Below are 16639 nucleotides of genomic sequence, written 5' to 3'. Positions count from 1 at the left end.
TTGGGTACCCTAGTTTGTTCTAGAATCTAGAGTACAGATTGTACTTTAGTTTGTTAATAATTATCTGTAGCGCCACCAGCGAATATTTTATTTCAAACTTATTCAATTTTTTACTTTTTTTACACTTGTGAAACAAAATAATAGTTTATTTATAGGTACAGTATATGAAAATATTTGTTTTCAAATATTAGGAAAAAATTCAGAGATAATGTTATTTAGAGTTTTGAAGTAAACATACCCAGAGTGCCAAATGTATATCAAAATCCATCTGGAAGTAGCGAGTAGCCTATTGAAATCCCCAGCTCTAGTATGGGTATCGTATGAAGACTATTAGATCTCTTAATGTATGCTACAATAATGCTCTGCGCCGTATACTTACTGTCTCTAGAAGTAGTAGTGCCAGTACAACGTTTACTGAACATGGTGTCCCTTCCTTTAATGAGTACATGCAAAAATATACATATTTTCATGCAACGTATGTTGAATAGTGGTAACATCCTTTTTGCTTATGTTTGCAAACATATGCTCCATAACTCCATAATGTATTTTGGACGGAGAAGCATTCTATATACTTAAGTTTAGAGTTTACGATTTTTCTTTTTCTGTTTATAAGTTTATTAATATGGATGATATTTTCGAAATAAAAAGAAATTGATTTGAATTGATAGCTTAGCATACTCAGCCGCCCAGAGTAATATAACCTAGGCCCAGTCGCTGACCACTACATTCCTATTATTGTTGTTTTACGACGATAAGAAGTCGGATGCCATCACTTTTATGATAGTTCCTACAGGAATTACATATAGTACAAGTTACCCTACAAGACCGTTGTGTGATTGTTTATTGTTACATGATTTACGATTATCAATTCATTGGTTGTATGCATTATATTATTATTAGACACTAGGCCCAGCAGCTTTACTCTCTCTAGCCTCGTATAGTATACGACAGGGGACTGTACAGGTTACAGGTCCAACGCCGAAGACATGACACAAGTTTTAATGGTCCCGTTTTGAGTGTCTAATTAAAACGAATTGCTCAATCACGAAACTTCTATTCAATAATAATATTCACCAATTATCGAAAACCACTAAGCAGATTGGCATACGATGTTATTATTACTTTTAATATGACACTTGAAGTGTTTTTATTCTTAATAAAGATTCGAAAAAAATCAACATCAACTTTCAGCTCACAGATGAATTTAACATAGTTGTTTTGTTAAAAGATATAGGCCCTACAATCTCCGAAACTCCCACGCAATCTTGAGATAGCATCTTGCAACAAGGAAAACACATAGGTGTTTCTTTTATGTGAAAATTAATATGTTTTGAAAAATATTGATATCATTTTAAGCAACAAAGTATGCTATTAGCCCCGTGGAAATCAAGGAACGGTTGGTGGTTATAACAACTACAGGTGAAATATTGTTAGCTTTTATTTTGAATGATTATCGTTCTCCCAGGAGAAGTTGAGGTGTTACATGTTATCCGGTTTTTGCTCTGGGGTAAATAATGAAATGAAAGATAACTTTCGTTGAGATTGCTGCTTCCTTTGTTGGTACACGTGACTTATTACAGTAACTGGGTTTCCCAAAATAAAAATAAGTAATACTGTATACCTTTGACTTTATTAATGAGCGTGTGGAATTGGTTACACTAACAACCTGAATAATGTTCTTAATAAGTTATGCTTCTTAAAGTTCTGGGTTCTAATATTGTGTGACCTTGTAAGTTGTAACGATTTTTGTTTGTCACCCCTTTCTTTGCCACCACCCACAACATCAATTATCGTTGGGATTGCCAATTACAGGATGGGAAGAAAACTAACAATTCATAAGTCTCTTTTAACACATTAGGCTAATATTTATTTACTTTACGTTTTTTTCTCTCTTTATCGTCTTGTACATCACCCGTTGTTCACACAGACATAGGCCTACTTTATCACATATCATTAGTAAACAACATGAGAACGTATATTGTTTGTCTTTTCAGCGACATAACCTACGGTACAGTGTAACCATCAATAATTCCTATAATACAGCCGTAACATGTGACGACCATGTACCACTGAATCACGGAATTTTTAAAAAGAATGATGCATCCTCTGGCTGAATGCATTGGTAATTGTCATTATTCAAGTGTAAATAAAAAATAAGAAAAAAAAATGTATTTGATAATTATATCATTATTTATAATAATAGAATATTACATTATGTTTGTCATGATTCTTAAACTGCCACGAGTCGAAATGTAATCATAAAGATATTTATAGTTTTATGATGTAATAATATAAAGAGAAGCGTAGGTCTCCCTTGAAGCAGCATTTCCTTTATCTACCGACTTAAATAAACAAAGACGTGGAGATTTATTAGATCCGAATTTAATCATAGAAGAAAGGTGTTATAATGCTATTTTAAACTTTATGGCCCGTATTCTTAAAAGAGGACTATCTTAATGTTGTTTTCCTTCTCAATCGTAATAAACAGTATACAAGTCTAAAATAATGGTAGGCCTACAGTATAAAATATTTGGTTTAAGTGTATATGAATTGAAGCGGTAGCGTTTAACTTCATTTGGTATAGTCTACTTACACAAGGCAGGCACGGGGATCAACAGAGAAACCCGAAGATTTTTTCTTGGTACAAAACTAGTATTTTAGGGACGGGGGAGTTTAATAATGAAAAAGAAATCCATTTTAGATGAACATCTCGAGATGGTATATTTTGTGCAGTGAAAATGATATAATACATTGATTGGTGTATCTGTGAAGATGTTGAACATCATGTTACATTACTTACCAAATTCTGCATTACAAAAATACTCTAGAATCAGGCTTGCCGGAGCATCCGTACGACATTGTGTGTACACGTCCATCAGACGTTCTTTACCTACAATTAAAATACATTTTAATATTAATACACATTATTATACATTAATATACATTCTACTTTTATAATTTGTAAAACAGAAATGCTGTTATATTTATTTTCTTTTTTTTTGTATAAGATTTTTGTTAGAGATTTAAAATAGTTTAAAGATTTTAAATTTATAATTTATCGATTTTAAAACTAAGAAAAGAAAAAAAAGGTTTCGATCAAATCTCCCTCCCTTCTCTTCTCGGTCAGCGCCATTGGAAGCATGTTTCTGTGACCATGCCATGACATTGCAATATTTATAATATAATCATTAAAATTCTAACACTTTAAATGGGCATACTTTAATCTTGTTTAAAATAACCTATCAGTAATCTCTTGTCGTAAAAATACCGATAACTATTAGTAAGCAAAATGCCTTAAAATATGATTATGATTAGGAAATTCGGATACAGCTTTATATCTAACCGAATTCTTTGAAAATATTTTTCTGACATTTCGCATACTCCCACTAAATTCAGCTTAATCATTGTGAATTTCATACAATAACAACCGTCTATCAATCCATCAATCATCATATCAATCAATGGCAAGAAAAAAGATTAAACTATACGAAAACAGGTGAACGCTATTAAGTATGGCGGTAATATTAAGTGACGTTAAGTTTATTATTGAAAATATATATTTAAAAGCAAAAGACGTTTCTGCTGAAAGCTTGGCAGTTGACGGTCCATCTTGTCATCGCCGTGTAAATATAGATAGGAAGTGCTCACCGCAATTAGGCCTAAGTGACAGTCTGAAGGGTTTAGTCGTGGACATGGTTTAACCCACCCGCCAAGGTTGTGAAACTTTGAAAGTACAGTGTATGCCTATACCATGGAGGTATACATTTATACCTCCATGCCTAATACAGAGTCGTACAAATAAACCTATAAAACTATAAACTAATACATTTCTTTGAATTAACAAAATCGCAATAAAAATGTTAATTATCTTACTATCTACAGACCAGATCTACAGAACGTCATAACAAAATAATGCTGCCATATACAGTATTATTAGATTATTAATTAAGTTTTATGTATGTTCTTTGACCATTCTTATAAAAAAAGAGCATTACCATATTAATGTAGGAATAGGTGTTATTATTTCTCCTGTATAAATCATCCCCATCATTAATTCCAGAATTCATCAAACAATCATTTATAACCTTTCATCACCATCACTATCATTAGGCCTATTAACTTTAAATAAATGTGTGTCATCAACACTTTTTAGAAACAATTAACCATCACTGAGAAAATCATCACTTTTATTAAACATCACTTTCAACATATCGTCCACATCACTTGTATCACTTTCATCATTAGATTTACTATTACTTTTATCATAAACTTTCTCTACCACCACCTTAATCTCCGAGATATAACTAATCACTCAAAGAAATATATCGTTTAAACAAGAAAATCTTTATAGATTGAAACCTGATCTGTATTGCTTATAAAGAATACCTTGTTCTGACTTTAAAATACACCATAATCGGATAATCTCCTCAAAATCTTTCTAGGCTTAAAAACATATTACCAACATACTAAATATCCAATAGCGTACTCGATATTGATCTCGTAAAACCTAAGCATCCATGGAGGTGGGCCTACATACCAAAGGGTTACAGTTCATACCCATAAAAAGTTCAGACACTGTCGCAGTCAATTATGTATACGTAAAATGTGAACATTAGAACATTAGGTTTATGTATTTGAGACATTTACACTGCTTGGTTTAGTAATGTTACGGTTGGAAATAACATTTTAATGTCACGTTAACTTTAAAGAACATTTTCTAGTTCAATATCCGTTGTGAACCACAAGATATATTTTCAAGATGAAGCGAAATTTCTTTTGACAGTCAATCAAAGTAAAAAAAAAACACACCTTATCAAAAATAATAAGCATTCGACAAACCACGTTTAGCTATCAAAAGTTTTTCTTGCGTTTTTATGAACTCACCTATATTCTATTTATCCGGTGAAATCTCTTGGGAAAGTGGGCTGAACAGTAAAATAATTCTACGGTTTATCACAAGATATTATTCAACAATGTTTGGGCAGGTACATAACATTGTCCCTAGATAGTTGTACATGCATCAATACAAATTATTCTGAGTGGTGGCTCCAGACGTTTTGCAATGAAACAAAATATATGCTTATTTTGGAAAAAAAAGTCAAAGATTTATAGTTGATGATCGGTAAGCTTAAAAGAGTCTGACCATGGAGGAAGGTCTGACCTACTCGTTCTTTGGATAATTTAGGATATTCTTTGAAAAATACAACCAATCCGAGAACAAATGACGGTGTATTTAATCGAACAGTTCAACAAACACGTCGTCATGCAATCAAAATAAAACTTGGTGGTGGAAAAATTAATGGAAGGCGACATTTTTTCCTGTGAAACTACGTTCGATTCGAACGAATAAATTCGTCTGGTGAACAAAAAAACATGAATGGAGATGCTCCTTTTTCATCTGAAAGTACAGTTACAATACCATTTACTAACTTGTGGAAATATATCCGGCAATCCCCTCCGTTCGTATGTTCAATTTTTGCTTGCTGACATAGTTTTCAATTAATAATCTTCAAATTTTTGTCGTTTTTATATTTACTACTGGTTAAGAATTTTTTTTAATAATCCAATCATGTCTAATACCCTAAAAAGAACATTACTATTTAAAACAGTTTTTTATAGCAGTGTAGTATAGGCATATCATCATACTTTAGTAATATTCAAATAATATAATATATACCCGAGTAGAAACCTTTTAGGACAAGAAAAAATATAGTTGTAAATTGTGTCCAACTCACGTGAACCGTACTGGTTATGTTATAAGCAAAAACAAGTAAATATATAAAAAAGGGCAAAATCTCTATAATATCTGTTGATCTATTCTACTATAAAACAATTTGACTTGCTTAATATTTTCCAGATTTTTTGATATAAATGACGCATGAAATTCAACTTGGAGCCATTCGTATGTCATCATAACTCATCTGAAAAGTAGGTTCGCAGGTGCTTTCGGATAACCATAATATTATTGACATTCTGTATTTTTTTTTATAGATTCTATACTGGATTTCTGCCACTTTAATTCAAGGAAAATAGATGGTTGTTCCAATTCTGTGTCATGTAACATTCCCATGTATTCCTGAAAATTAGTGTCATAGCCCTACACTATTCTGAAATGCATCACACGCTCCTTTACAAAATGAATAGGCATATGTCCTATTTTGTATTATCATAATGGTTAATACTTGTATTTGAAAAGAATAGAAATCGCTGCAAGTTTAAAGATTTGAATTAAAACGAATGATAATGTGTATGGAAAGCAATCGCCGCCAAACTACAGACAAATATTTAATGATGTTAACACAACCATTTTATGTGTATTTCATGTAGTTGCACTTTAATATTAAATTTTTCTTCACGAAATAAATTAAATTGATACGCTGTAAATTGTGATATTTGATATCGTTTGACTGACAATCAGCTGTTACCTAGAGAAACATGGCATTTAAAACAATACCAGGATACAAAAAATAGAATCCAATCAATTATAAAATTTACTACTCCCAATAGACTGGAATTTTGTTGACCATAAAATTCCTGTCTCTTAACTGCACTTAAGCAATGTTGTAATTCACTTTTGTCTACATTCTTTGATGTTTCTTTTTAAGATTTTTAAGAATGTCAAATAATAGTTATTTTGCTTTTTCTCACTGAACGTAAATTACGTCAGAGCGCATCCAAATCTCGGTTAAAACCCGTATTATTAGTAACCCTCATGTTCATAAATGTAACTTCAATACGTTACCAAGGATAGAAATAAGTCCAAGTTTGAAAAAAAAGAATCACATTCTCTCTAAATAAACCATTTAATATATATAATTGGTTTATTTATTTGTACAGACTATAGAACTCCGGAGTGATATTTGTTACTGCGTGTATCAATAATGACACCAAACGCATAACGGATTGTAACTAGCGCCATCACATTTAAATATAGTATTCAATAAATATTAATTAACACATAGAAAATTAATAAAATGTAATTATAAACAAAATATACATTAAAGTGTATCAGAATTTTAAGATGTAGGCCTATTTACCGAAATTTAATATAAATCAGGGTAGTCAAAGTATTTGTTTATATCAGGATTGCTTGGATGTACTACAACATTGGATTGTAACTAGTGCCATCATATTTAAATATGGTATTCAATAAATAATAATTAACACATAGAAAATTAATACAATGTAATTAAAAACAAAATATACATTAAAGTGTATCAGAATTTTAAGATGTATTCAATTCAAGGGTCATACTAATCGGCACAGAAATTCCTTCTTAGTAAATGCAATCCATGAGTTCAACTGTAGATTTTTAAGATAATGTTTCAGTTTAGTATTTATTTATGTTGTAGTTTGGTGAGTTCTTGCAGCAAGCAAGAAGAATTTCAACTGTCACATGTTTGGCCTTTGACAATAAAGTTATCTTGTATCTTGTAATTCAATTCAATTTCAATTTCTTTTATTTCGGAAATTTCATCAATATCAACAAACGTACAAACAGGAAAAGAAAAAAGAAAATATTCACTTGAATTTAAATCAAACAAACCATTAATGATTTCTAATAAATCAGGATGGTCAAAGTATTTGTTTATATTTATACCAGAATTGCTTGAATGTGCTACAACATTAGTAAAACATATCCATTAATATTGTCTTCTTCCGATGATAGTTTGAAACTTTACGATGCCCTTCCATTGAACTTACAGTAAAAGTTATTGCTCAACAACGTGTTTCTCCGAACTAATGTGGTGTAGATGAACTAAAATGCAATTCGATGTTTTATTAACGAGAGCAATACATCACTCTTCCTAAACACACGACAAGACCTGGCGGCAGATCAAACATTCTAAGTATACATATCCTCATGATAGCCATAAAGTCGTGTATAGGTACCGTTTCGGTTGCCTTAATTACATGATGAAGATAAAATGAATACTAGTTTTAGAAAAATGATTTTAATATTAAAAACTGTCGTACTTACAGAAAACTCCTCCTGATTTAATTATCGATTTATTTCGAAAAGAGATTCTGTTGCTAGTTAAAATAACTATAGCGAGGCATTTAATGATAGGCAAACTGCCTTAAAATGTGACATGTTTCGAGAAACTATTCTCATCATCAGAAGAACAGAAAACAACGCCTAGAGTACTTATATACCAATAGGACAGATTGTATGTAAAGATTCTGTTTCAATTTATAAAATATTGTAATTTAATACATTTTCGTGGGGTCTTGTCATATGAGGTAAATTTACCAAAAGTAATAACATACCAACTTATTTCGTTAAGTCGATATTTATTTTATTTAGCTAGTAACATTTTATGTTACATTGCATCCATTTCCTTTGAAGATATCGAATCGGAATAGTCTCCATTTTTAGTGAACACCTTTTTACCAAACAAGCTTCCGGCCTTGTAGGACACAAACACAATACACTACGACAAACTACAGAATAAATATCTATTGAAGTAAACTATAAGTAAAATATTGTTTTATATTATATCTATGCCTTTACTCTTTATCGTCATTCGTTGCAGACTATTTGTCTAGCCAATAATAACCAATTCATCTGCCATTTATTAAGTTGTCTACTTTTGAAGACCAAAATCTAAGCGACCATTGGTACAGTTTACTATGATTGCATTATGCTATATTTATATGCCGATGACCGTAACCTTATATCAATAAGGCGATTTCAATTTCCTCTGTTATATCTAAATATTTTGAAATATTAACTAGAAATGACAAGTTTAGAGACGGGTAATATCATAAAGGCAGATAAGTTAGAATATTGTCTTCATATTAATCTGAATTGTTTTCGTAAGTTTGATTGTACCGTGAGAAAGTAAACTTGACAATGGGAAGTAGTCATCACCAAATATACCAGGAAACGTAAATATGTTATAAATACAAAACACACATGTTGTAGTGTGCGAAATATAGATACCTCTCTGAATTGTCAAAAGTTAAAATTAATGATAGCACACCTGAATGTATCCTAGCAATTTGATTGGTTAATAAGTACCGCGTACCGTTCAGTAGGAGTTCTATTAAACATAAATGTGGCAATGTAAATGGTGATATGTAATGGTACTACAGTATTTCGTTCGTATACTTCAGCTTTTTGTTGAGCCTATACATACACTGAATAATGAATAGGGAGAATATTTATATTCGTTGAAATCTTGACTGATTATTCACTTGCAGTTGAAATTTGATACATTTAATTTGGTAGTTAACTGAAGTCCGGGTGTAGCTATATCAAATGAATTGGCGTAATTATCTATCACTAATACATAAAAAAATACATTTGATTCATAATTTGGTAAATGCAATGTATTAACTTGAATGAACCGCAGCTAATAAGGCCTACTGCAAAGTAAATTTACCGTAATTCAATTCAAATTCGTTAACTTTAGTATACTGTTAACTGTATTTGCAATTAAATAATACAACTTCAATATATTTTAATAACTCAAATGCATTGCATTGAATTGATCACGCACTAGATTTTCGTATACGGTATCAAACGCCAGGTGTTCGTTTGGCGAAACTAGAAGGGAACGTTATTTAACTCTCACCGAGATCCCATTGCAACAACACAGGCGTTAACAGCTATTAGCCAATACATAAACACTTGAAAGGCTACGTGGCCTGGTCTTTTTAAAACACGATGAAGTTAGTTTATACGGAAAAGTCTTCAGGCAAATAAAGTAAATAAGCTTGCCGTCATCCTAAATTAGTGATGGAACAAAACACACATGTCATGAATACAAGTAATCACAACATTTTACAACTTTGCCTAATTATATCATGGATCCCAGATTCGCAATTCACACTTTTTAATATATTATGATAAGCGTGTGTAATACGATATCAATTTAATAATAATTGTACAATAATTGCTTGTCAATGACACCGAACCCGGGATTTCCTGTTTCATAGCTGTGTCCACACGATAGAGTTATCGTTACATATTATTTAGAGTTATGCCTAAAACTGACGTAGAAGATGGATAAAATTTCTTTAATTAATACTTTATGTCGATAACTCCGAAAAAAAATACGGTGTACACTTCCAAAAAACTACGATATGTTTCGGATGTACATCCGATGTTACGTTATACCATTCGTTTTTGAACGCAAGTTATTTCGATTGACTGCATTTAATTAATAGAAAAAAGGGCGTTATGTTACTTATAATTTGCTCAGCTACATTTGGATTGTCAAGGTATACATCTCCAGCTTGAAGACATTCACAACATTTTGCAGTCATGCACCTTGCCCTATTTGGACATGTTTGTCTAAAATCGGCTTTAGGCCTAGGCCTACATAAAGTCTAAATTTCAGCAGGTTATGTTTATAGGGAGAAATGGGCTAGTCAACAGAATGTGCATTAAAAGCTAAAATAATCACAAAAATCAACACGCATTCACTCGGTTGTTGGTGTTGATTCCTAACGGTCGGTTCAGATTATTATATAGGCCAACGTAGGCCTCAGAGTTAGAATGTCTCCCAAGTATCGCGGAACTAGCCGCCAATCTTTTGAGATTTTTGTTAGACGTGCAAGACCAAAGTAGCATGTCGATATTAGAAAAATACCTGCTTTTGAAAATACAGTATCTATAAGTATTAGCAGTGAACGAAGCGGTATTCATGAAATAATGTTACACAGCATAAACATTAATTATAATTACACTATTTTATGAACCACGGCTTGGCGTGGTTGACATTTTTATTATTAGGCCGAAGTAAGTATCCCATAATTTACCTCATATTAGAACATTCGTTAATGCTTTTTACATTCCCATCGGGACAATAATACAGGCGTAGCTTGGAGGCAAAATTTAGATATCAAACACCGTATAAAATGTCTCCCATGGTCTAACAAAACATTTCATCTTGTCTAAAAGGAATATGCGTTCGTATCTTTAAAAAACAAAATATAACATTATTATCTATCATAGCAAATATGGAAATAGTTTTAAGGTGGTGTTAAAGGTGAATGAGTTTCTTTTAGACTCAAAGAGCTAAATTCTGAGAGATTAGTCGCTTACAGTACTGTAATACCAACTGCCCCACTCCTAGTGCAGATTATTATACGTACGATTGTGTATAGGTTTTCCCTTAAACAAAATAGTTAGGCCCGTTGATGACTTTTGATGTCTTTGTTAATATATGTGTACCATAGGAAAGCCTGCCTGGGATAGTTACCTAATCGGGCGGTAGGTTTCACTGAAGAATTCGGAGCCTTGTGGCAAGGTAGGAAAACTGATACAAATGTAATGGTAATCCAAACTATTTTTGTTATTGGCAACAATGTACATTTACTCAGTTTTTGGCTTCTGTTTCAAAACGTCAACATATAAGTTTACTGTGGAATTTATTATAACTTCAAACAATATGATGTGTTAATGAATTTAATAAATTCGATAACAACGATTTGTAACTGGGTTTGCTCAAGGTATGGTAGGCCTAATGCCTATTAGATTAAACATGTCGTCGATCGTCGGTAACAATAGCTATTATAAGTAAAGCACCCATGAAAATATAACTAAAACAACTGTTTTTGGAACGGGTTGCGTCACATGCGTTACAACATTGAAATATATAAGACAAGCTTTAATCAAAATTATACAAACATTTATAATATACTGTTACTGATGCATTGTTTTTAACCATGTTAAAGGGCCAACTGAGACAAGTTTTACTTCTAGGTTGCCTCATTTTATGCTTTGTATCATTTGTATGGCATTTATTTGATGAAATAAATGTTTGTTGAATTGAAATTGAATTGAAATATACGACGTGTGATGGACGTGTCTCTTCTTATATATTTTTTCAAACGTAATGTAGCGCTCATTTTTTTGTATTCTTTCACCTGGATTGTTCGAGCAAAAATCAGTAGAATTTGAAAGGAAAAAAATGAACCAATTGTTAGTTCGGTGATGTTGTCATACTCTAAGGATTCGATTAAAGATATCCAATAGAAGGTGATGAGAAGAAGGGAAGGAAGAACGAACAAGTATATCCGGAACAAGAGATGACGGTACGTCTGGACAATGTCAGTAAAAACTACTTCAATATGGTGCACCTGTATCAGTACAATGACATAGAAAATTAGAACAAGAGCAAGTTGTTTATCAAATGAGTGAGTGATATTAATTGTGACTTTTGATTGTGATGACTACAACAAACAATAATGAAAATATCTTGATGATAATTAACAATCATCATCATCATCATCACCATCCTAAATATCATCGAATATCACCATCATCATTATCATCACCATCTCATTATTATCATCATCTTCACCTTCATCATCATCATCATTATCAGTATCATCTTCATCATTATCATCATCATCACCATCCTCATGACCACCATCCTCATTATAATCATCATCATTATCATCTCATCACCTTCATCATTATTATCATCTCATCATCAGTATCATCGTCATAATCATCATCACCATCCTCATTATCATCATCATCATTATTATCGTCATCACCTTCATCCATCATCATCGAACATCCCATCATCCTCATTATAATCACCATCGTTACCATTCTCATCACCTTAAAACATCATCCTCAATCATCACATTCATCATCATCAATCATCACATTCATCATCACCATAACCGTCGTTATTATCTTCATCAGTTTAATTTTCACATTGGGCAAAATACGGTGGATCTTACTTAAGTTGCATGAAGAGAAATCCGACAACTCTAACTCTAATCACAGATATATCATTCATGTTCAATAAATGCCAATACAATCGTAATCAATGGATTATTGTTGCTTTGATGTGAATTTTGTAAATCCAACAAAAGCTGTTTATTTCGCAAAGGTAACTCCGAAAGATTTTGATTCTAATCATTATAGATACAGGTATATGAGTTGGTAGCTTAACCATAACTAAACTATACAGAAACAAACATGTCGGTAGACCTTCAATACTCTAAATCATCAGTGAGAAAACTTGGTACAGTACAAAATGTATACAAGAATGATATCTTTAAAATGTCTTTAAAAAGACATCATTAGACGCAATACAGTTATAAGTTTTACCACTTAAAATGGTCATTCGTGTTTTATTTTTGTGTGTACTACACAGTTGGTAATAATCTCATAATCTAAATCTAATTTTCAATCTAAGTATGTTTCATCCAGCAAGAAAATGTGACGTCATTACGGACATAGCCCACACTGAGTTTATATTATATTCCACCATTGGTAGAATCCCAATTAAGAGAACACCTTCGCAAAAACATGTGATAAAGGTTTCTTTGAATATAGGATTGGCCGTAGTTTTAAAACATATTATCTATTCTGTTTTATATTCACGGCAAAGTGTACAATGGAAATGGTGTACCTCCCTAAATAGGGGTGTCCCAAAGGAGGCCTTTTATACAAATTGTACAAGTGAACAAGTATCGATACAGTCAACGCAATTGACGCACGTATAGCATAATGATAAAAAAAAAAGCATTGACAAATAAACATTCTATTAAATATACAGAACGCAATTCAATGACGGACACAAAACGGATGATCTGAACACGTGGATTCTGGAAGGGTTCATGGTAAGTGAGTGAATCTGTGTCTCAAGGGACAACATATTCCCCCTTGACGCTACTATCAAACTGATTTTAGCATTGTCCATAAATGTTTAATGTAGGCGGTTTATGCCATACTGACAAGTGGGTTAGTGGTTGCTATTGGTGAGTCAGAGGCAATCAAAGAACGCCATTCTGGATTTAAAGGACGACCATTTGAGTTATTGTAAGCAATTAAAAATAATGGAGAGGGATGGAAGAGTTAAGAACAAGTGTAGTGACGTAGCTAATTAGCATGCAGGTGGTAGCGGGTTGGTTATACGCTTAAATGTTTTGGAAATGTGTGAGGTATTCAGGATTTAAAGGACATTTTAGAAAGAAAGGAGTTTTTTAATTATGTAATACGGTTACACTTTTTAAGATGGTCCGTGAAAAAACAAGAATTTAAGAAATGGTAGAAAGGATGACCACCTAATGCTTACAGGATATTGTAGCCCGTGAGTAGGTTGGATGAAATATTGACACAATTAATTTTTAGTAATTTTGAGGGGTGGGTACGAAACTACATTAGATGTGAATATGAATGTTTTTGCATTGCAATGAACTAAATATAAACAGAACCCCAAATCATCACAATATGCTAAATGCGCTTTGCACCGACTGAGTGAGACAGTATTTACGATGCATTAAGCGACTTGGTTTACTACCAAGCATGTACTGCTGTACTGTTGTAGCCTGTAGGCCTATAAATACCAAACCATTAAAAATCAAAATGTATTTCTTTTGCCTATTTGAAAAACCAAAAATAAAACAATCAAAATACCAACAATCATAATAAAATGAGTGAGTAGCCAGCTTTCCAATCGTCGATCTTAATTATGTACTCGTAAATAAATATTAATGATAAATCTACTAATTGGCATTGACGGATGACTAAAGCTTCTCAAACTTCATACCGGCAGCTATTTAAAAGTTTATTCCGGGGTCACGGGCTTAGGTCCGCAACACTCAAGGTTGCCCCCTAAAGTGGAAAAGACTGCTTTCCTTTGCTTGTCATAGGACTAATGAAATTTGCTATAAAATGAGTTCTGGGAGACGTGCTTGACAATAAGTTTGCTAATAATACGTACACAAAAGTCAGGCCTTCATTTATATACGTTTTATATCAATTATAGCTACCATAAAAACTATAAATTGATACGGTAATTGATGAATCTAAAGACATAACATTGAAATAACTTTCACTTTTACCAGGATTTGAATGACATCTTCAGGGAGGAAATATAATAAAATAATCTAGAAAATAAAAAAGAATGCTTGCTTGATAGGCCTATTATTTTGTAATTTCTTATATAAACGTGTAGTTGTTGAACTATGAAACTACTCGACAGAATAGAAGCATGCGTGCCATCATTCATAATAAATTTAATTAATGGTAAATTTCAGCACTCGCTTATTGGTTTTCCACGTGCTCGAATCCTTATTTCCTGTGAATGTAGTTATCAATTATGTTGTAGTTGAAGAATAAATTGACAACACATTTCATAATTATTTAAATGTTTAAAAAAGATATGTCTTATCTTATAGATAGGCCCTACTTGGCAACAAAGTGGGCATCAATTATAATAGTTAAAATTTTGTGTACAATTTTTTAAAAATTTGTTAGCACATTCTCATAGTCACTGCTTCGCGCATGCGTTAGTCTCTTATCTCACAATAATCTCGTAACCACGTATATTACGAGATGATATATGCATTAAAGTATTATAAGATGAAATGCTGGCGTGTTGTTACCGAGTCCGAGGTACAGCCTATTGCTCGCGTACACAATTCGACTAATTTCATCAATATTTGAACGCGCACATTGCCATTCCAACGCTCTATCTTTGTGTTGCGCTTACGTCCTTGCGTTGCGTCCTAGATAGTGCGTCACAAACATTAAAGCGAAATGAGCTCTGCCATGTAGAGAAATATATACAATGTTTACCTCTACAATACACGCTCCCCCTTCTTTCATCTAGTGTATGCGGTGTCCAAACTGTCCCAACACCGGTCTATTACAACGATGTTATGTCAATGAATAAAAGGGATTATAATGTTTTACTTACCTGTGTTTGAAACGGCGGCCGTGTTATTTGTATAATTTGTGTTCCCCATCTGAGCAGTTATACACAGGTTGTTATCTTCGGGATAGTTATCACATCTCAGCATGTCGGGCCATGGGAAGCAATATTGAGCCATCACAGGCTCACAACTCCGTTTTACCTCCTCGCAAAACGAACGACACGGGTATATAGGCCTATCCAAACACACGGGGGTAAATAACGAACACAGAAAGAGCTTGACATCTTCGTGGCAAGACGTTCCTACAAGCGGCATCCATGGTAAAGATTGGGTTTGAACTTCTCTGAAGGTTTCGTGATCCAATAAATTAGGCATTCTCATTTTACTATAGCCTATGTCCTGGCAAAGACTTAACTGTCGTGGAATGTTCACACATGTCGGCTTTGAGTAACGACCCTCCATGGCTTGCATAGAACCACCTGAGCCGAGATGGAGAGCATTAAGTAACCCTAGTAGTATCACAACAACGTGGGAATCCATAGTTATTTATTGTTAGTAGACTAGAATAGTCCCACCAATGGCACCATCAAAGTTACAATTGCTGCAATTGATCAGTATTATCCTCAGCAGTTGTTTCAATCAACGGGTTGTGACAGAATACTGGTTCACCGTCTGCAGTTCTTGCTGCACTGGCGGATAAACAGCAAAAGAGGAATGTCAGACGGACAGTTATGCCTACGCCACTCAATTCGCTTGAATCATCCGTCAATCAAGCGAAATAATCTTCATTTAGCACACTGCAACAGAGTGTTTATCATTACTTAATAAGAGTTCCAACGGTGACCAGTCTATCAACTCCGCGGCTTTAGTTAGCAAAACGTCCTTCAGGCCTTGCAACAAAAATCAATATAAACCGGACTAAACCTGTGTATGTTACTCTTTGGTTAAACCGGTGACTAAAGTATGCCTTAACTAGACGATACTATTGAGGTTTATGAAGACAGCA

At 33.0% G+C, this 16639-nt stretch overlaps 1 protein-coding gene across 1 annotated transcript in view; it reads right to left on the bottom strand.

Annotated features, from left to right (window-relative positions):
• Positions 1 to 16639, bottom strand: part of LOC144848847 (secreted frizzled-related protein 5-like) — an 18778-nt gene extending 2139 nt beyond the window's left edge. Inside the window, exons 1-2 of the mRNA XM_078705774.1 lie at positions 15678 to 16639; positions 2801 to 2890 (exon numbers count right to left, since the gene is read on the bottom strand). Coding sequence (XP_078561900.1) covers positions 2801 to 2890; positions 15678 to 16173 — 586 coding nt within the window. The 5' untranslated portion in view covers positions 16174 to 16639. The remainder of the gene's footprint in view (positions 1 to 2800; positions 2891 to 15677) is intronic.

The sequence above is a fragment of the Antedon bifida genome, chromosome 7 (genome assembly GCF_963402885.1).
Source record: "Antedon bifida chromosome 7, ecAntBifi1.1, whole genome shotgun sequence".
Classification (NCBI taxonomy): Eukaryota; Metazoa; Echinodermata; class Crinoidea; order Comatulida; family Antedonidae; genus Antedon; species Antedon bifida.
The sequence above is the reverse complement of the archived record's forward strand: the minus strand, read 5'-3'. Positions and strand labels throughout refer to the sequence as shown.